The 22,690-nt window shown below is 38.0% G+C and overlaps 1 protein-coding gene across 1 annotated transcript in view; it reads left to right on the forward strand.

The window, feature by feature from the left end:
- MRC1 (mannose receptor C-type 1) overlaps window positions 1-22,690 on the forward strand; it is a 93,328-nt gene that overhangs the window by 39,607 nt on the left and 31,031 nt on the right. The window contains exons 9-18 of the mRNA XM_060096158.1: window positions 1,827-1,937; window positions 7,026-7,141; window positions 10,145-10,293; window positions 12,620-12,819; window positions 15,443-15,570; window positions 16,053-16,140; window positions 17,325-17,469; window positions 19,420-19,461; window positions 20,694-20,857; window positions 21,894-21,961. Of these exons, the coding sequence (XP_059952141.1) occupies window positions 1,827-1,937; window positions 7,026-7,141; window positions 10,145-10,293; window positions 12,620-12,819; window positions 15,443-15,570; window positions 16,053-16,140; window positions 17,325-17,469; window positions 19,420-19,461; window positions 20,694-20,857; window positions 21,894-21,961 (1,211 nt within the window). The remainder of the gene's footprint in view (window positions 1-1,826; window positions 1,938-7,025; window positions 7,142-10,144; window positions 10,294-12,619; window positions 12,820-15,442; window positions 15,571-16,052; window positions 16,141-17,324; window positions 17,470-19,419; window positions 19,462-20,693; window positions 20,858-21,893; window positions 21,962-22,690) is intronic.

The following is a 22,690-nucleotide window of genomic DNA, read 5'->3' on the forward strand; positions in this document are numbered from 1 at the left end:
GGCTAATATTCTGTTGTATGTATGTACCACATCTTTTTTATCCATTCCTCTGTCGATGGACATTTAGGTTGCTTCCATGTCCTGGCCATTGTAAATAATGCTGCAATGAACATTGGGGTGCATATATCAAATTATAGTTTTCTCTGGGTATGTGCCTAGGAGTGGGATTGCTGGGTCATATGGTAGTTTTATTTTTGTTTTTTGGAGGAACCTCCATATTGTTCTCCATAGTGGCTGCACCAATTTACATTCCCACCAATGGTGTAGGAGGGTTCCCTTTTCTCCACAGGTGGTGGCACATGTTTTTACATGGCTTGATGAATCAATTCAGAGCTTTGGTCCTACTTTTAGCTGGTTGCTCTGAGTGGATGGAGACCTAGCTAGATCTACTCTGGGTCCAACAGCCTAGAGTCTGTGCTTGGAGAGCTACAGATTTTTTTTCAGGTTACAAAGAGGTGCCAAATATGAAAAAATGGCTTCCATGTCTTAAATATCACTCAGCGACTGAAGTATATCATCAAGTAATCTTTTGTTAATAGAGAATGAAGATGGTGGTTAAGAGGCTTGGTTTTGATGCATGGCTTATTTCCTCATTTGTAAAATAATAATCATAATCATAATCATACCCAGCTCATATGGTGGGTATAAGGATTAAATGGGTTAAGGTGTATAACGTGCACAGTGCCTGGCCCGAACTTCCTGCTCAATAAGTATTAGCTACTGTTTTTATCATTGTGGTTGTTATTATGGTGATAAATTGAAAGCTTAAGAAAAGAGTATGGGGCTTCCCTGGTGGCACAGTGGTTGAGAGTCCGCCTGCCGGTGCAGGGGATGTGGGTTTGTGCCCTGGTCCGGGAGGATCCCACGTGCCGCAGAGTGGCTGGGCCCGTGGGCCATGGCCTCTGGGCCTGAGCGTCTGGAGCCTGTGCTCTGCAGTGGGAGAGGCCGTGGCAGTGAGAGGCCCACATACAGCAAAAAAAAAAAAAAAGAGTATGTGTTAATTATTGAAAGAATAGGCAGAAGTGTGTCCTGGGAAGGGGAGACCAGAGAGCATCCTACTTGTAGGGAACTCAAAAGACAGTATGGCTGAAAGCATGGAGGGAGAGGTAGAGGGGTGTGTAGGGAAAATACTGGCCATGAGAAAACATGCATTAGCCTGGGAGTAGCCAAACCTAATCTGCAATTTGCAAATATTACACTAGCTGAAGAGTTGAGTACCAGGTTGTAGTGGGTATGGAAAACATTTTACAAGGTGTTTAGCAGTTAAGGGAAGGAGAAGAGAAATCTTTTAATGTGAAATCTCTAAGGAAGGCAGAAAGGGTGGAATTTGAAGTAGAGTGAAATATGGTACCTTAGCTCGGTCGGGGGGACCCTCATCAATAGAAATGGGAAGAATGGAGGGAAGAAAACTGGTTTCAGGTTGGGCATGTTGCTTGGGGCCTTCTTTCTGGGTGGCTTTACATGTACTCAGTTAACTTGAAAACAGCTGCCCATAGGATGGATGAGGAGGTAAACCTTCTGTTGGGACCATCTCTTAAGGGCTTATGAGCAATTTTCGTTTCTCTCTAGATCCCCCTCCAGAGTGGCTTGACGGCAAAGACATAAAAAACATACTGGGGCTACAATCTCTTTATATCTTTGTAGCCAAAGTCAAATTTGCAGTTCCCTGGTAAAATGTCCATTTACCTTTCCTTTTCATAGATACCTTTTTCTCTTAATAACCTCGAATCTTATTTCCCTTTTCAGAGGTGCAGTTATGAGGAAATAGCACCAAACAACTGATGATCATTGAGTTGTTGTTTTTTTTTTTCCTTTGCTTTCTGCAGGATGGGTACTGGGCGGATCGGGCCTGTGAACAGTCTCTTGGCTACATCTGTAAGATGAAATCACAAGCCCAAACTCCAGGAATAGTGGAAGTGGAAACAGGCTGCCGGAGAGTGAGTACAGAACGCACGCAGTGGTTTCAAATCAGCAAATATGATGTGATAGCTTTATTTTTGTCTGTGAAGGTACTTAATAATAGGGGCCAACTGCTTCACCTTACAGGTAGTGGTAGTCTATGACGCTATGGGTCATCAAGGACATTTCCAGTGGATAACCTTAATTTGCAGATAGCAAACTATCCTTAGTCATTTTTTCCATTTATAATATTTCTGGTGAGCCTGTTTCTGGTGGGGAGTCTTCTCAGTAGATTACTGAGGGTCTGGGAGGCAGGAGGTCTAGGCTCTAGTTGGTAGTACCAGGTAGTAACTCAGTTAAACCAAGTCAAACCATGCAGTCCTATCGTGCTTTATTCTCACCTGCACCACAGTTAGTAATACCTCCCCGCAGGTCTTATCTTTCTTTGAGGTTAAAGTAAGTGATTTCTGTGGAACTGTTTCTAAAAGCATAAAGAAGCTGCAAAATACGGGATGTATGGTTATCATTTTCCTGTTTGATTGCTGAGTTGCCCATCTTCCTCTTTTTTCCTTTCTCACTTCTCTTGGATAAAAATAAAGTTGCAACTGATTTTCTATCCAAGAGTGTCAAGTTGTGATCAAATCATAGCAAACACCAGAATTCATGAAACATAATTGAGTACTGAACAAGTAAACCATAAAGAAAAATAGAGCAAACACAGAAAATCATACAATGTGAGAGATAGAAAGGATCTTAGTGATGCTTGAAAACCCCCTTTTAATTTTTGTGTTCTGGAAATTTTAGCCCAGAGAAGTGATAACTTTGTATGAGTCACACAGAGGTAAGGCTAGAACCCGAGTTTCCTGCCAAGTACACTTTCACTGCTGGTTTCACTACCAGTACACTTACATATTCTTTGCCTAATCATATGCAGGTACAGGAGATTGTCTATTATTGTAATTTTCTATAAGTAATAAACCAATCCTCAAATTTTATTATTTCTACACAATCAAAATTTTGTGTATATTTTTTCTGTGAACTGTCATGTCTATAATGATAAAATCCAATTTAATCATTAGGTTAAATAAGAAAAAGAAGAAAATATCAGCCAACTGTTTGTTGAGTGTGGTTATTATGCTTTCAGTGATCTTAAAAGATAAACATTATGTTTCTAACTAAACAGGAGAAGATACAAGAACTCAGAGATATTAATTTAGCCTGTTTAAAAACACATGCTCTAGGCACTGATTTCCTCAAATCGCTGGAAAGTCTAGAAAAAAATCCACTTGTCAGCAAAGGAAGATAATAGTTTTTTTGTCTGGGCCTGGGTACTTGGTGGTGTAGGGGTATTTCTGAGAATTCAAAACTCCAGGCCTTCTGTCATAAAGATCTGGGATTCAGTTTTCAATTCATTGCTACCTGTATGGGAAACCTTGATCTAAGAAATTAACATGAAATGGTCCCAAGTTGCTAATATTCCTGGATGTCTGACAGACGCAAATGTAAATCCTCTTTATACAGAAGTCCTACTTCCCAGGCTGATTGGGAATCCCACAGATGAGTGTGAAATCCAAAATTATAAAACATACCACCAGGAGCTTAGATGGTGGAATTAATGGATATGACATTAAAGTGACTGTGTATTAAAATGTTTACAGAAATAAAAGGTGGAATTGAAACCATGGACCAGCCACCAAGTTTTGTTATGTGGTGTTTTCATATGATTAAATTATAAATATTTTTTATTTCCATTAAGGTTTTTTTGACCCATGAATTATTTAGAAATGTGTATGTGTGTGCTTTCATAGTGGTAGAATTTGCTGGTAGTGATGGGGTTTTGTTTGTGTTTTAGTTCCTAAATAATTGGGAGCTACTGTTGATTTAAATTTCACTGCGTTGTGCTCATATAAAGTTTTTGTTGTTATTTGTTGAGATTTTCTTCATTATCTAGTTCATAGTCAGTTTTTATAAATATTCCATCTGTGCTTGAACAGAATGATCTTTGATCTGGGGGTTCAGGGGTCTATATATGGTGACTAGATAAAACTTAGCAATTATATTATCCAGATATTCTATATTTCTAATATTTTGTCTGCTTGACAAAATATTCTCCTTGTAACTGTATCAAGCTTTGATTTATGTACTTTGATCTGTATTATATCTTCTTGGTGAATCAGTCCTTCAACTATGTAATTATTTCTTCATTCATAATAATGCTTTTTTATCATAAAGTCAATTTTAAATAATATTAATATTGCCACAGAAACTATCTTTTGCGTGGTATTTCCCTGGAACCTCTTTCTCCAGCTGCTTGCTTTTAATCATTATGTGTCATTATATTTTAGGAATGGCTATTATAAATAAATATCTGCATTTTCATTTTTAATCTAATTTGAGGAACTCTGGCTTTTAACTGGTAAACACCAGTTTTGTGGAATTGAAACCATGGACCATGGGCATGACATTGGTTCTATTGAATATATTTATTCCATTTTCCTTCTGTATGGGTTTGGAAGTTATACATTCTTACTTTTTTTTTAAAAAAATTGTTACCCTTATTATTATTATTATTTTTTGTATGTGGGCCTCTCATTGCTGTGGCCTCTCCCGTTGCGGAGCATAGGCTCTGGACGCGCAGGCTCAGCGGCCATGGCTCACGGGACCAGCCACTCCACGGCATGTGGGATCCTCCCGGACTGGGGCACGAACCTGTGTCCCCTACATCGGCAGGTGGACTCTCAACCACTGCGCCACCAGGGAAGCCCCCCCTTATATTTTTAACATGCATTCCTGACTTGAAGTTAACCAATATCTCTCTCTGCCTCATGAACAAAATGAATGTTAATTATTCCACTCAAACGTTCAAAATTTTTCAAATTTTGAAGTAATGTTAGACTCACAAGAAGTTGAAAAAAAGAGTACCGAGTATTCCCCTGTATCATCCACTCCACTTCAGCCAATGACAACATTTTCTCTAACCAGAGTACATGATCACTACAGGTAGTTGGCATGGATACAATATTATTGACTAAACTACAGATCTTATTACTATTCCATTCTTCAACTTCCCACCACCAATTAGGTATCTTTGCTATTTGTCCAGGCAGGTAGACCTGGATTTACCGACATTTATTGACTTCTTTGCTCAGCGTAGACTTTTAGTCCACTTGCTCCTCTTGGCTTTCCTTTCTTGCCAAAGTAAATCTTTTAGAAGTGCTTTCCCTGGGATTTGGGAGTGGAAAACTCTGTCTTTGTTTGAAAATCTCTTGAATGTAATTTAGGCAGGTCATTTTAGAATTCTAGATTGATAACTGTTTTCTGACAGCACTTTACATATTATTTCATTTTCTCCTGGCCTTTATTTTTGCCATTGGAATTCCTACTAGACTAAATCTTCTTTTTTTAAAAAGTGGATGCTCTGTATTTTCTCTCTGATTGATTTTCAGATCTCATTTTCTCTGTCTGTAAGTACAGTATGTTCAGTTTTGGATTTATTTTATTGGTTCCATTTGGTATTGAGTGTGCCTCTTCGTTTTGAGGATTTGTATCTTTCCATTCTTGAAAATTACCAGTCATTAATTTTATTCAGTGCTTCTGAAACTTCTCTCAGGTTGATTTTCAACCTTCTCATTCTATCATTTATATTTTCTATCAATATGATTTTTAAAACATCTTTTCTTATTCTCATCTCTCTTCTACATTCAGTCAATTTACTAATCTTTCTGAAACCATATTTTCTATATTTAATCTGGCCATTGAGTTTTTAACTTCATATTTTTCCTTTCTAGAAATTCGTTTTTGTGTGTGTTTGAATCCTCTCGTTCTTTGTTCATAGTATTTTGATCTTTCATCATTGATTCTGTTTCTTCTTTTGTCACTTAAATCATCTCAACATGCTTCTTTTTGTATTTTTTCCAGATTGTTTTATTATGTTAAACTGTTGACTCTCCCTTAAAATGAGACATTTTTCTCACATGGTTTATAATTTTTGATTGTGAATTCGTCCCCATCCCATCCCCACCCTGACCCTCAAATGTCATAGTCTTAGATGACCTGGATTGTGGAAATATTTCTGTTGTGTGGTTTTACATTTTACTTCTCAAAGTGCCTGCAAGATTCTCCTTCTGTAAACTACATTTTATACTGTACTTTTTGGGCTGTAGATTCTTATGCAATGTGGGTAGTGTAAAGTTGGGACTGGCACCCATCTATGGCACGGACTTGGTATTTATTTTCAAACAGAAGAATTTTTTTCTTCCTTCACCCAGAACCCCAGGCAGGTGACAAGAATCTCTGTCATTTCCTCCTCCTGTGGGGGGAGTTTTCTCGCTCTCCTTTCAAAGAGGGGCTACCCTTAGTGGGTATCATCTTTATACAAGGACTTCAGTTCTATCTCCCTGCCTCAGGTGGGCTGATGGCCAAATTTCCTAATCTGTATGGACATTAATACCCCAGCCCCTAGACTCTAGGACCTTAATCTTGGTCTGATACATAACCAGGCAACTACAGTCTCAGCTTGTGCATTTTCCATTCCAGCTTTTTAGTTTTCTAGTATTTGTTTTTGATACTTGGAGATTTCCCCTTCTTTCTCCCAAATTCTAGTATGGATTTTCTGTTTATTGTTATGTTTTTATTTAGCATGCTTTTATTTCTGTGTGTTTGAAGTGTGGGAGAGGAAGCACATCAAATCATGTTGCCAAAAGTTTGATAAGTACTATCCTGTGACCAGATGGTACAGCTTTATACTCACTATCTACTACTGGCTTCAATAGGTGACTAGGCTTGTTATTCTGCAATAACAAGTTACCTATTCTATAACTGAGATCTTAGCCATTTTGTTCAGTTTCTTGGGTAAACATGTCACAAATCATTTTTGTTGGAAGTTGCATCAGAAGTGGAGAGAATGACTCCCCTCACCCCATTTTGTATCATAATTGCCATTTGTGGAACAATGCACTCCTGTTTTCCTTATTCACATAAATTGTTTTCATTTCATGTCAAATTATTCATATTTGTGTTCTTTACACACTTCTATTATTTATCAATTTGTGTTTCATCATAGAGGAATTATTCAAATAATATTATATAATAAATATGCATGATAATCTGCTTCATAACATCAATAGGGCTGGAAAAGACATGGCTTCTACTGCTATTTGATTGGACACACACTTTCAACATTTACAGAAGCAAACCAAACCTGTGTGAATGAGAAGGCTTACCTAACAACTATCGAAGACAGGTATGCAACTATTTTCATGTTTTTAAAAAAATGTATCAAATAATGAACCATTTCCAAAAAAGCATATCAATGTGCTCTAAATTTCTGAGTAAATTACATTGAATCTTGAAGTATGGTTTGTAAATATAGGAGCATTAAAAATCATGTTTTTACTTGGATTCTTCATTGAAAACACAATAAAATATTTTGCTACTTTTAGTACCATAAAACAATGTTCAGAACAGTTTGCTAATGCTCTGGTAAATGTTGTTTATAGATCTAACTTTATTTATTTATTTATTTATTGGAGTATAATTGCTTTACAATGTTGTGTTAGTTTCTGCTGTACAAGCAGGTGAGTCAGCTATATGTATACCTATATCCCCTCCCTCTTGGACCTCTCTCCCACCCACCCCCATCCCACCCATCTAGGTCATCACAGAGCACCGAGCTGAGCTCCCCGTGCTATACAGCAGGTTCCCACTAGCTAGCTATTTTACACATGGTAGTGTGTTTATGTCAAACCTAATCTCCCAATTTGTCTCACCCTCCCCTTCCCCACCGTGTCCACATGTCCGTTCTCTACCTCTACATCTCTATTCCTTCCCTACGAATAGGTTCATCTGTACCATTTTTCTATATTCCACATATGTGTGTTAATATACGATATTTGTTTTTCTCTTTCTGGCTTACTTCACTCTGTATGACAGACTCTAGGACCATCCACGTCTCTACAAATGACCAAATTTCGTTCCTTTTTATGGCTGAGTAATATTCCATTGTATATATGTACCAAATCTTCTTTATCCATTTGTCTGTCGATGGCCATTTAGGTTGTTTCCATGTCCTGGCTATTGTAAATAGAGCTGCAGTGAACATTGGGGTGCATGTGTCCTTTTGAATTACAGTTTTCTCAGGGTATATGCCCAGTAGTGGGATTGCTGGGTCATTTGATAGTTCTATATTTAGTTTTTTAAGGAACCTCCATACTGTTCCCCATAGTGGCTGTATCAATTTCCATTCCCACCAACAGTGCAAAAGGGTTTCCTTTTCTCCACACCCTCTCCAGCATTTCCTGTTTGTAGACTTTTTGATGATGGCCATTCTAACTGGTGTGAGGTGATACTTCATTGTAGTTTTCCTATGCATTTCTCTAATAATTAGTGATGTTGAGCATCTTTTCATGTGCTTCTTGGCCATCTGTATGTCTTCTTTGGTGAAATGTCTATTCAGGTCTTCTTCCCATTTTTTAATTGGGTTGTTTGCTTTTTTGATATTGAGCTCCATGAGAGATCTTTTTTAACTTTTTTTAAATGTAGCAGATCTCAAAATTTTTAAAGCAAAAATAGTAAGTAAAATTTGTCATGTCAAAAATCAAACTCTCTATCTGTACTACCACCTCCAACAAAAAAGGCAGAGAGACTTACTGAATATTTTATTCATTCTTTCCAGTCTTCCATTCTTTGTTTTGCTTTGCTTTGCTAGGTTTACTAGATTATTAGGTCCAGAAAATGATGTGAACACAGAGAATTTTATGTAACTTTTAACATCAAGAGTCCCATCCTTCTTTAGGTTTTAGTATTTATTTTCCTCCTGCTTTTTGCAAAGTACTGGATCAGGCACAGAAGAAACTTAAAAGAAAATTTAAAAAATGTCCATCTGATTGGAACTAAATAGGTAAAAATTATTGAGTTTTAATACAGTAAGTTATATTTATTGACCTTTCAACGCAGACCCAATAAAATGTAGAGGATGCTATTGATATTAAAAATTCTTTGATAAAATGAAAGATATCATAGAATTCATATAGTTTTTATAAAAGAACTTGTTTTTCAACATTCTTTTTTCATGTATAGTTAAACGTCTGATACATTGTAACACCCTTATACAATGCTAACCTCTGAAAATAAGAACATAGATAATTTTTATCTTATGACCTGGAAGTGAGCTATACGTTTTTAAGTACTGTGGGAGCATGTTCTGATCTGTACTGTTGGTCTTTGGGTCTACTGGAATAGAGATTTCCCTAGATTTTCTATTTTAAGTTTGCTTTTCTTTATGTGTTTTCTGTGATACTTGTGTTCAGGAACTCACTAACTCTGTGGTTCAATTTGGTTTGGGGGCTTTAAGAAAAATTGAGCTGTTACTTTTAAATTTTTTTGGTTTGTTCAGTTTAGGGAATGAAATTATTCAGACTAGGGTCAAACAAATGTTCTGTTATTGTGACTTTCTCTCCATTGCCCTCTCTATTCTCGCTGGAGCCATCTACAGCTCCCTTTGTTCCTGGAAACTTTGGACATCACTTTTCTTCTGCTCCAAAGAGATATTTTTTTGCATATGTTGCTGCGTCATTGTCTGTTTATCAATTAAGACAAATTTGGTTTGCCTTACCAACTACATTGTATTATTACCAGATTACGCCAAATATAAGGATGGGATCCAGAGGAGAGCAAACGCTGGAATTTGTGATTCTGCTCCCAGTTCTTTCTAGAGATTGAATCTCTAGTTCTCTGTATTTCTTGATAATTTTCTCTTTTGTTTCAGAGCTGAAAAATGAGAATGAAATTGAGGGGAAAATCCACACAGATTTTCTAATTGTCTTGTCCTCGATAATGTTACAACCTCTCCACTTACTTCACCAAGAATTGTGTAGAGCATTTGAAATATTTGAACAGTGGACTGATTTTCAAACAATGTATTTTAAAAGGCGATAGTTTTCTCCTTGGCGTTTTCAGAGTTCTCTTTCACTTTTAGGAGGAGCAGAGGGACTGGTGAGCAATAGAGAAAATAGTTTGGGTACATTTGAATGATTTTATTCAATCAGCTGTATGATATGTTTCCTTCAGAAGATCACATTTCCTTAGTGAAACTTTGCATTATTTAAATGACATGTAAATAGAACACAATAGGTTTGATTTGCCAACTAAAGCATAGCTCAGGCATACAATTGAGGTACTTTTCATGTGGATAATTAGAAAAATTCACATTTTTCTAAAATTTAGTTTATTTATTTATTTTTTTAAGATATGAACAAGCCTTTCTGACTAGTTTGGTTGGATTGAGGCCTGAAAGATATTTTTGGATAGGACTTTCAGATGTACAAAACAAAGGAACTTTTCAGTGGACCGTCGCGGAAGGGGTTCAGTTCACCCACTGGAATTCAGATATGCCAGGTATGTTCAGAGCTTCGGTCTTGTTTCAGGTGATCTGGCGAGGGGACCAAGAATCTGTGTTCTTTTTTCTTCTTTTTTGGCCACACCATGTGGCATGAGGGATCTTAGTTCCCCGAGCAGGGATGGAACCCCTGCCCTCTGCAGTGGAAGCGTGGATTCTTAACCGCTGGACCACCAGGGAAGTCCCAGCACTTTGGTCTTGGGTTTCCATTTACCCTACACGTCGTCTATCGGGCCAAGCCTGTAATTCCTTCACGGCACCTTTCCAAACAGACTTATGTAAATTAATTGTGCTCTTTAGATTTTATTATCTTATATTTCATTCTCTTTTTGCTTTTTCTTTTAAAAATGTTCCCATTAGTTTGCAGTGGTCTAAAAAAAAAAAAAAAGAGAAGAGAAAACTGCTAGGTTATCTGGTACCGCTCTATTTGAAGTATTTATGAAACAGTGATGAAATCCTGAATGGTCATAAAGATTCCAAATGGTTAACTTACTTCTGAGAACTTAAAATTGTCCTCAAGGGATATAAAGCTTTTCAATGTAACTATGAATAGAATTATGACTGCGCTAAATCTGGAACAAGATTTAGTGCTTATGTGGAACTCATTATTTCAATATCTTGAATGGGCTACCCCGTTTAGCCCTTTATATGCCTTGGATTTAATTTTATCCTTATAGGAAACCTGCAAGGTAAGTTTAAGTATCCTCATTGTAAAGAGGTGGAAACTGGAACTTGAAAAATTTATAAGCACGGATTTAGACTAATCTTTGTAATTTCCAAATCCAGGCTGTTTGCACTAAGATCACCCTCCCTCCCTATAAATTTTGATTTGCCTTTTTTAATAAGAAGTTTCTGAAGTAGACTCTGAAAGATTCTTTGCTTTCTTTATGCACTGGTGTCTAGCCTATGACGTAATTCAGTATGACTGCATTTAGGAAATTCAACATCCTTATAGCAAGTGTTTCATTGTGCCTAGATAAAAAGCTAAAGAAGGAATAATATAGCTTAAGGGCACAAATTAACTACTTGGCCTAATAAGTCCTAATCTTCAGAAGTTTTAAAAATTTGTATCCTCAGCTGTCAATAAGGAAAAGAGATCAGTAATTTGGATAGTGTGATTTTTTTAAATTATTGAACATTCTGAAAAATAGTAAGACTTCAGTTTATTTTGAAAGAACAGGGCAGTATATTAAGAGCGTGTGCACGTTTTTGTTTTTTTGAAGGGTGGTAATTCTTACTCTCCAGGCAAAACTCCTTAATTTCACTGGTGTTGATCATTTAGCAGTAGGATTCTGAGAGATTAATCCTGTAACATCCTTAGGGAATAAAAATGGATCAAACCAGAGTCATAGGGAATTAGCAATCTTACAGAAAATATTTTGGGAAAAATATACCTCCCCAGAACTTTGAGAGTTACTTCTAAACATTTACTGCCTTTAAAAGGACAGCAAAGACTGTCTCATCTTAGCAGCAAGGAATCCTAATGTTTCCAAAGCTCTATCTTAATTACTATTTTGAAATAATGATGACGGTAAAACAGAAAGCTTCAAACCATGAAGCTTAGTATAGTCCACACTGTCTTTTATGTACTCTTTTATCCATTAAAGCTGGCATGCATCACAACTCTGTAAGGTAGGTAGCAGTATTTGCATTTTAAGACGAGGAAATGGGTTCATAATAGTTGAGTAATTGATCTAAAATCTCTAGCTCAGGCGTGTCTCATTTTGAAGTCCAAAGAACTTCTGTTCTCAGATATCTACATGGACCCCAGGGGGAAAAATAACAGATCTTAAATATTTTTTTTTAAAAAGAAAGAAACATCAAAACCCCATTATTTTTGGGTATATGTATGTGTATAACTGAATCACTTTGCTGTACACCTGAAACTAACACAACATTGTAAATCAACTAGACAGCGATATAAAATAAAAAATAAATTCAAAAAAATCAACTTCCTTGGGAAGAAAAACACAAAACATGATTTTTGTCATTATGGTAAATTTTATCATACTAAAACTATTGTACTGTTAAATGTCTGTGTTGAGGGGGGCACCCTGCCAGATATTAGAAATACAAAATGTTACCAAAACTCTGACATTTGAGATTATAATTCAGTTGGGGATACAGGCCACACAAATAAAAGGTAAATAATGGTTCAAAAATAGCACAAATCAATGGCCAAATGCTGCAGGATCTCTCCTCTACATTTTCTCGTCACATGTAGATTTGATCCCACAGCTTGAGGCTCAGGTTTGAACTGTCTTCTGTGAACACAGCTGGCTTTCACAATCCCTTGTTGAGTGAATTCTGCTTTGTTACCTGCAGGACGGAAAGCCGGGTGTGTTGCCATGAGAACTGGGGTTGCAGGGGGCTTGTGGGATGTCTTGAGATGTGAAGAAAAGGCAAAATTTGTGTGCAAACACTGGGCAGAAGGAGTAACTCGCCCACCAGAGCCTACAACCACCCCGGAACCCAAATGTCCAGAGGATTGGGGCACCTCCAGTAAAACAAGCTTGTGTTTCAAGGTAAGTCTCAATTGCTAAGCTCTTAAAGAATTTGGGATATGCTTCAGCCTAAAGAATCACCTAAGGAATGGAAACAAAACCATGCCCAGGCTCCACCTGTAGAAATTCTGATTTTATTGATCTGACAGGGGGCTTGGGCATCCACTGTTTTGGGGTTTTTTTTTGTTTTTTTTTTTTGGCGGTACGCGGGCCTCTCACTGTTGTGGCCTCTCCCGTTGTGGAGCGCAGGCTCAGCAGCCATGGCTCACAGGCCCAGCTGCTCCGTGGCATGTGGGATCTTCCCGGACCGGGGCACGAACCCGTGTCCCCTGCATCGGCAGGCGGACTCTCAACCACTGCGCCACCAGGGAAGCCCCCATCCACTGTTTTTAAAAGAGCTCTCCTTGGGTGGATTGCTAAGGACCAGTTGCTTTGAGACCAGCAAACACAACCCATACCACAAACACAACTCGCAGCAGCCTTTCTTCGCCTGCTTTGCCTTCCTCACCTCCCACTCTTGGCGTCTTTCCTCTCTCCCATGCTTGCTTGCCCTAGTATGAGCTCGCACTTCTTTTTATCTTAATGAAAATTTCTTCTCCCCCCCATGCTAGCCTGTTGCCTCCCATTTTGGCTCTGTCCTTGGAGCCCAAGCTTTAGGCTAAGTGAACTGATAAACGAATCTGCGATCATGTCACACTGGGATTCTAGAGAGAATACTCCCTTGTTCTGATTTAACCCCTGATTATTATGCCTGATGGGAGATGAAAGACTTCCCGTAGGGGCACATGGCCGTTCAGTGACCTATAAATGACAATTAGATATCCTGCTGTCAACCAGGACATTCCTAGACTGGACCATCCATTTTCTCCTTATGCAATCAAGCTCACCCAAACAAAAAACATACCCCATACCCCAGTGAATTAAGCATCTGGGGTTTTTTTTCTCTCTTGTAAATCATATTCTTTCTAGAGAAGGTTGTGTTTAGCCAAATATAGCAATGTACTTATCTACCACTTAATGACATATTCTCTAAAGGCCAGTTCTCTGGACTTCTTTTGTTCAGTCCTTTGAGGCATATGGCCCTGGCATGTTTTGTAAGACAGTTACACAAAGCTGATGAAGAACCTGAGTTACTAACGTGTCAGAATGAGGTTGTTTAGTCTCCTCTCACTCAAGGGCTAGTTGAGCTGGTAACTTCTACTTAGCAGCAACAGAGACTCATTAGCTGTTCAATCCAGATTAGCCAGTCAAAGCTAAAAGCCTAATTTACATAGAAGGGAACATATTGAGCCAAGACAGGAGAGGATTTTACAAATGGATTGAGAACTAATACAAAGCCAATCAGGTATTTGATTGCTGCCTCTGGAAACTTTTGAGTTATTGCACAAAGGCCAGGTTCGGCCTATGCACAGCCATCCACCTGAGGGTGGCAGGCTATGGAGATTAGCTGCAGAATTTTTGAGAGAAGGAGCAGAATTCTCCAGAGCTGGGAAGTGAACCAGGGGTTCCAGAAGATGTTATCCAGGTGGATGTACAACGAATCCAAATATGTGCTTCCCTAGAAATTATGGTTTTAGAGGTGCTTGGGGTAGGGTTTGTTTGAAAACATATAGACCAACTTTGTACATATTAAGATGTGAGAATTAGTAATAAAATTCAGCTGTTAATAAATTGATTGAAGAAAATAAAATCTTATATCACCATCTAACAAGTTGAGATATTCACAGGAGTCTTGAGAATTACTGCAGTGGAAAGTTGCTCAAGTTACCTGTATCCAAATAACTCAAGTAAGGTCAAGGTGAAGATTGCCTTGTGTTGCTCTATGACAACTGGGCAACCATAGTCCACTGGAAGCAAATCCCTTTTTCTACAAGCCTGCAATGGTGGGGGCCACGCCTCATGAGAAATAATGAATGAAAATTATAAAAGTTGGTGGATACAATGAACTCCTTTACTGTTTGCATCCTGATGGATATTTCCCATACTATCACTGTGGATAATATGACATATTCTCTAAATTCTATAAATCTTAGCTTTAGGTTCACTTATATCCCATCTTTATAGATGCTCTCCCCGATAAGTATCAGTCATGACACGTTCTCCAATCATTGTTAAAATATACATCCATAAGGAAAAAGGAAAAGGCAGTTTTAAGAACATAACAACAAAGTGTTGGAAGGCTGCCGGGTTATTCACTGTTTAAGCTAAACAGGATAACAAACTGTGGTTCAATCTTAGAGAGGTTATTACCCTTAAATTTTTTAAATTCATGTTTACTTTCTCTATATCAAGTTTCTTTTCATTCTCTTCCATCTCAATGCCACTTTTTACACTTAACCAAATTAATCCAATCTTCTACAAGAAGCTGTATGCCAAACCCATACGCCTAAAGCTTTTAATCTGACTTCTCCAGGTTCTATAAAAGAAGTTCATTTTCTAAGGTTTTCTCAACAAAATCATCCCCCAAATTTTGTTACCGAAATATTCACTCACAAATTGATTTTCAGCCAAGAGAATTACATTGTTTGGGGCCATTGTAATGTCTTGCTTTTCTATAAATGAAATCTCATCAAAAGTAGATTATTTCTCTTGGTTTGATAAGCTATGAAGTGTAAAATAAATTCTGAATCTGTATCACCTTTAGCTGTTTACAAAAGGAAAACATGAGAAGAAAACATGGTTTGAATCTCGAGATTTTTGTAGAGCTCTGGGTGGAGATCTAGCTAGTATCAATAATAAGGAAGAACAGCAAACAATATGGCGATTAATAACGTAAGTAGCTTTTCTATACAATACTCCTTCCTTTGACCCGTTGGGTGTTAATGATGTTGAGAAAATTCTCATATTTCCAAAATTGTTGGCTCCTTATGCTGCTTTGGATGCATATATCATATCCTGAATCCGTGGGCACTTTTTGATTTCGTTTCACTTCTAAATGCTTTAACTTTATAGATATAAATCCTGTGATGAATTGCTCTATAAACGTATAAGACACTCAGTACATATTATTAAATGAATAAATGAATGAGTACCTTCCAGTGCTTTACAGTTCTTTCAAACAGCAGCTTGTTTTCAGGATATTTACAGGTTGTACCAAAATGCACAACTGTTGCATAAAGCTTACATTTAGTCATTGAATCCCTTTACCTGTGTACTAACTAATTTATGTTTTGGGGGTCATTTTCAAATTTGATTAGGACTCAGAGGTAACCAAACTTGGTTCATAAGCTACCTTTATGTCTTGTATGTTGCAGAGCTAGTGGAAGCTACCACGAACTGTTTTGGTTGGGACTGACATATGGAAGTCCTTCTGAGGGCTTTACTTGGAGTGATGGATCTCCTGTGAGTAATTTGACTTAACAGATCATTTTCTTACTTTATCATGCATTTATTTTGATATTAACCTTCTGGCTTACTCCAAATTTTTGGTAAGATGGGTTATTATGAGAGCTAGAGACCTTTTCCTACGCAAAATGAATGCTATTTTAGAACCCTTATTTTGCCCCTTGTCCCAGTACATTTCTCCTGTTCACCCAAGGTGGAACATGGTGGACTGCATGAAAAAAAAAATTAGGAAACTCATTCCTCTAATTGATATAAAATAATGTCTTCATTCTCTCATGCCAAATTGGTATGCAAGTGGCTAAACTTCTTAAAAATTGCGTGTTGTATGACCTCTTATAGACTAGGAGGTATGGCAACAACTTTGGATACTCCATTAGAAACCATTAGGCTTTGTCAGACTTCTCCATTCTCAGGAACAGGGAAGGGAGAGGCTGTGGCGCGTGCTGGCCGTCATCACAGGAAGTGATTTTGTGTACTATCAGTTCTACCTCCTGTCCCAACCCATCAGCAGCTTTTCAAGGTGCTCCGTAGGGTGGATTATTTGATGGCTCCATTGTTAACGTGGATTTTATATTTAGATCTCTGGAAAATAGATCATGATGCTTATTCTAAAACCCTGTGGGCTATGATTCCACTCTGAGAACTCCGTAGAGGGCCTAATCCCAGCCCTCCATTTATTTCCACTGTTCACTTTGGCAACGTTTGGTAGCTTCCTTAGTAACATTTCATAAGTCTTTTCTTCTGTAAGGAGAACTAATTATATTTCTCTCTCCTACCCCTCTAGTAAAAAGAAAGTTTCCAGTATCACAATGAAATATTATCCCTTAAGAATGAGTTATAAATTGGGGAACTCCCAATACTGAGAAGTGGAACTTTTTGCCAGGTTTTTCCTGTATACAAATCCCACTTTCATGGCCCTGGATCCATTCTATTTAATAAGGGGGAAAGAAAATTTTATAATACTTAATAGCATACTCTATTTGACTTCAGAAGTTTCCATGTAATGACAGCTATTTCTTTCCCAGCTGTGTTCATAAAACTTGTTTGCAAAGCAAACCTATTGTGGAAAAAAACTGAAGCGATTAAAAAATGTAAACATCTTTCCTTTTGTGTTTGGATGGTTGATTGGCATTGGCCTGATAAAAATGGCTAATGGTTGTAATGTAATGTTTCTAACATAGGTTTCATATGAAAATTGGGCTTATGGAGAACCTAATAATTATCAAAATGTTGAGTACTGTGGTGAGTTGAAAGGTGACCCTGGTATGTCCTGGAACGATATTAACTGTGAACATCTTAACAACTGGATCTGCCACATACGAAAAGGTATGATGATCTGTCCTCTCCTTTATCTCAGATTGGAGAACTAACCTCCAGTGATCCCAATATCTTCCCTTTATCTGTGGAACCAAACAAACAAAATAACAAAATAAGGGAATTGGCAGGGGCCATCATTTCACAGGATAAGAATGAAGTCGCTGAGCACAGATAAATGTTCCAAAGGCACAGAAGATCAAAAGGCCACCCGGGAATCCTGGACCAGAGTCACGTCCTCCAAAATAATTCCCACGAGCTGCGGGTCTTGCTCAGGTCCTATAGGCACAGGAGTGGGTAGGTGTTCTACCCTGTAAGCAGAGTAATGAGGGTGCAGTTTCTGTCTGGGCATTTCTACCCTCTTACCCATGTTAGTCATCCAATAGGTGAAAGTTTCCCTCAGTCTGAATATGCTGTTTATGGATTTCTCAAGGAAATGTTCAATCAAAGAACTGGCACCATTTTGAGGCCCCTGATGCTGTAAGACCCACCATGTTGTTGATGGCCTCAAATGATCAATGCATACTTATCCGTCATGATTTGTGACTCAGAAAGTTCCCCATGTCCAAGTCAGATTCTTTTCAGATAAACAAACAGGTCCACCCTTGAACCAAAATATGTATCACTTCCTCCTCTGTGGACAGATAAATGGAACCACGTCGCCCCCTGCTGTCGGGGATCCTTGGCTACTGTTCCAGCTCCATCGCTAAAGATACTGTGTCGCTCTCCTACTGTCTGTCTGCTTATTTTCCTTACTCTTGCTTAGAGGAGTGTTTACAATGTTTTCAGAATGGAGGAATAAATAGTGGCCAGTTTTTCTTTAAAAGTCTCTTAGCTACCAAAGACTAATTTCCTTTTGTATTATTAGTAGCTCTGTTCTTACAGATGGTAAATTCATTAAACCAAAAGCTAAGTAACTTGAGTCCTTTTATCGGATTCCAGCAAAGTCCAAGTATTAGTAACTACTTGGAAAGAAAAATATTTTATGTAATGTTTCATAAAACCAACATTTAGTAAGAATAAGGTTTTTTTTCTTTTTAATTTATTTTTGGCTGTGTTGGGTCTTTGTTGCTGCAGGCGGGCTTTCTCTAGCTGCAGCGAGCGGGGGCTACTCTTCGTTGCGGTGCATGGGCTTCTCATTGCGGTGGCTTCTCTTGTTGCGGAGCATGGGCTCTAGGCGCACAGGCTTCAGTAGTTGTGGTGTGTGGCCTCGGTAGTTGTGGCTCGCAGGCTCAGTAGTTGTGGCTCGCGGGCTCTAGAGCGCAGACTCAGTAGTTGTGGCGCACAGGCTTAGTTGCTCTGCGGCATGTGGGATCTTTCTGGACCAGGGCTCGAACCCATGTCACCTGCATTGGCAGGTAGATTCTTAACCGCTGTGCCACCACGGAAGCCCCCAAAATAAGTTTTTTGAAGAAACTATATTTTGTAAATAAATAGTTCGTATTTAATGGTTTCAAATAATGAAAATTGAGGTACTTTCACAGCTCATTATAAGATGCACCACTGTAAAACTAACATCTATTGAGCACTTTCTAAATACAAGTAACTCTCATATTTTACCCCATCTCTTTACATATGTGACTAACTCCTTTTTGCAGTTGAGAAAGTTAAGGGTAAGACATTTAAACCCCAAACTAGGATTTGAACTTAGACTTTCTGATTCCAAAACTCATGTTATTTCCTTTCTTTTTTATGACATTACTTTTTGGGCCTAAAAAACTGTCTTCCAATTTCTGGTGGTATTGCTGGACCTGATCTGATTAACTCTTAACTCCTAATTCTGTTTCTCTTTATTCTTCTTCCCTACAACTGATAGGAGAATTGAAGATTGGGAGGGAGGAAGAGAAAGAGAGAACAGTTAAGTTTTTAGCTATATTGACCCGTGAAAATAGTGAAACAAGAAGGATATGTAATAGCACAAGTTCAAGCACTGTTTATACCTAATTTTCTTTTGTTTTCCAGGACAAACACCAAAGCCTGAGCCAACCCCAGCTCCTCAAGACAGTAGGTGTTTCCTTTTTTTCCTGATTTCTATATTGATAGAAATCGATTCCTTTTTTTCCTCTTTCCTTTCTCAATGGAAAAACAAACAAACAAAAAACCTTACCCTAGGAAGGTGGAGAGAAGAGGTTCTTAGTATCTTTGAGAATGTCATGAAAGTTTGGATTTACTCCTCCAGACAGATACTTCCATGCACAGACATAAGGCATGTTAATATCACTTCTCAGCTTTCATGAATCAAATCCAAGGCCCTCATGTATTAGTTTCCTATGGCTGCTGTAACAAATTACCACAAACTTGGTGACTTAAAGCTATACACATTTATTCCCTTACAATTCTGGAGGTCAGAGGTGTGAACTCAGTTTCCCTGGGCTGAAATCAAGGGATAGGCAGGACCATGCTCCCTCCAGAGCCTCTAAGGGTGAATCTACTTCCTTGTCACAAGCTTCTAGAGCTGCATTCCTTGCATTTGTTGGTTCACGGCCCCTCCCTTTATCTTCAAAACCAGCAGTGTAGCATCTTCCTTTGTTTGTCACATCACCACCTTCTTCTGTACTCACATCTCCCTCTGTAAGGATACTTATGATTTACATTTAGGGCCCACCCAGATAATATAGGGTAATCTCTCCATCTGAAGGTTCTTAACTTAATCATGTCTACAAAGTACGTTTTTCTGTATAACAGTCACAGATTCCAGAGATTAAGACCTGGGCATCTTTGGGGCTTTTACTCAGCCTACTATAGCACAGAACCATAGAATTCCATAGTTGGGAAAAAGCCTTCGGAGCCCACCTGGTACCTGAATTCCTTGGTTCTTCAATTACACACTGAAGCACCCAAGTCCATCTTTTACAAGTTCTTTGTTAGATTAAGATGAAAGCTGCTTTCTCACAGCTTCCACTCTTTGAACCTAAAACATCATGGGTGCGTGTATGTCAATCATTCCAGCTCCTATTGATGAATGTAACATTGGGAGTTCTTTTACCCAATAATGATCCATGGAACTTAGCTGAGAAGAAAAGTAACTAGTTTTTACAGAGTTAGTGGAAAGTAGATATTTGGATTTAGGTGATTCAGTCTGTACTGGCATCAACTTCCTTCTCCTTCTGAGCTCTCAGCGTTTCAGATACCTCTGATAGGGCTACTCTGCTTTTTTCACTTTGGTGTAGCGTACATACCAGATTCTTGAATTTGTCTAAATAAAATTCATCACCTTTTTTTCACGAATTTTTCAGATCCACCAGTCACTGACGATGGGTGGGCTATTTACAAAGACTACCAGTATTATTTTAGCAAAGAGAAGGAAACCATGGACAAGGCACGAGAATTTTGCAAGAGGAATTTTGGTGATCTTGTTTCTATCCGAAGTGAAAGTGAAAAGAAGTTTCTATGGAAATATGTAAGAATATGATTAATTTAAGAATGGAACAGTGACATGTGCTAAGCAAAGACAATGTCTATGATTGCTACCCCATGGTGCCTTTTCCAATTATGTGCTGAATTTGAACCTCCTAAGGTCAGGGGTCAGGGCAGGGGTGCTGGGTATTGGCCATCGCAGAAGTGAATGACCTGATTGCTGGAGTATTCAGTGGAGAATCAGAGAACCCAGAAACAGTGTTTAGCCTGGGGTTTGGGAGAATCCAGACTTGATGGCTTTGAGTTCACTCATTTGATTTTCAAAGATTATCATTCTTAACTAGTTGTTATATATCAATCCTGGACCCTTTGTGTTTAGTGCAAGTTGATTATAATTTATGTCTTAATCTTAACCAGATTCTTGGTTAATAGATAGTACAGCTTGGTTATTCATATAAAACTCTTTTTTGGTTGTGCCAAAATTGTCAGCTAACAGCCAAGGTATAATTGGTTTTTTTCCAAGCGTCCTTGGCTTGATCTTTCTCTTTAAAAATCTTCATGGCATCTTTATTGTTTTCCAGAAAGGAGGTAAGAGGGAGAGAAGGAAAAAAATAAGTTCAACAGTAACGAAAGAATAAAAATTCATTTGATCACAAAGGTATTGGAGTGTAGCATGATTTATCTCCATCTTCGCAGATATACCATGGTTTGAAATTCTCAGGATATTTCCTAATACTGCACCAGTATATATGTGGGTGAAGAAGTCTTTGCTTAGACACATAATCCCAAATGGCTACTTTGTTTTAAAGAACGTCTTTAATAGTGTCTAATTACTAATGGCATCTGATGTTACAGAGAATGTCTTAAGGTATTTGCTATATAAACGCAGGTTTTTATATAATGTGCATATTTTTCCTTTTATTTCTATGAAAACCATTGAATATACAACAAAGCTTCTGTCTGAATGCCTCCTTAGAAAAGTCCCCAAATAGCTTGCCTCATTAATCTGTAGCTTTTATTTAAGAATTTGCTTATCATATAAGTACAGATTGAACTATATGTAAACTTCCATGTTCTAGGTAAACAGGAATGATGCACAGCCAGCATATTTTATTGGTTTATTGATCAGCTTGGATAAAAAGTTTACGTAAGTAAATCAAAATAAAACAACTTTGCTTAGGACAGTGCTCTGATGAGCACCAAAAAGTGATTTTCAGACTTTGGTTCTGCTGAATGAATGTAAAAAATATCCTGCTGGGCTCTCAATCTACAAAGCGTCTTAAAAACAAAAACCAATTTTTAAAAATCCTGTTAAATATTTCAATGTTATAAATCTCAAACAACTCAGACTCTGATTGAATCTTACAAAATGTCACCTCTCTTTGCTTCAGGAGGTCATCAACTGTTAGTAAATCGTCTGCTAGGAAGATGTATTATACAGATACGAATATTGAACTTATTTGAAAAATTATTCCCATTTGGACTGTCCTTGGTGCCTAGAACCAAAGGGGCCTTTCGTGTTGCCCCTCTTGCTGCTTTCGGAGCCCTGCTTTGAAATATTCTTTCAACTGCCTGAAATGCTTTCCCTTCAAAGGAATGACTATACTGTTTTTCATTAGGTTCAGGGGCCAGCAAAAGCTGCAGGAGGGAGGAAATTAGTACATTTTGGGGGGTTTCTTTCCTTGTTCATTAGTACCCACGTTCTTCTAAGTTTGAAGAGCAAGTATGTCTTCCTGGCTCCTGCGTAGATGTATTAACCACATACGTTCCATGTGACCGCTATTGCCATTTTTGGCAAGAAAGACCCAAAGTCACTCTCATTATTTTTAAAGATCAGAAATGTCTGATGCTCCTTTGGACAAGCATCCATTTTAAC

Source organism: Mesoplodon densirostris, chromosome 4 (genome assembly GCF_025265405.1).
Source record: "Mesoplodon densirostris isolate mMesDen1 chromosome 4, mMesDen1 primary haplotype, whole genome shotgun sequence".
Taxonomy (NCBI): Eukaryota; Metazoa; Chordata; class Mammalia; order Artiodactyla; family Ziphiidae; genus Mesoplodon; species Mesoplodon densirostris.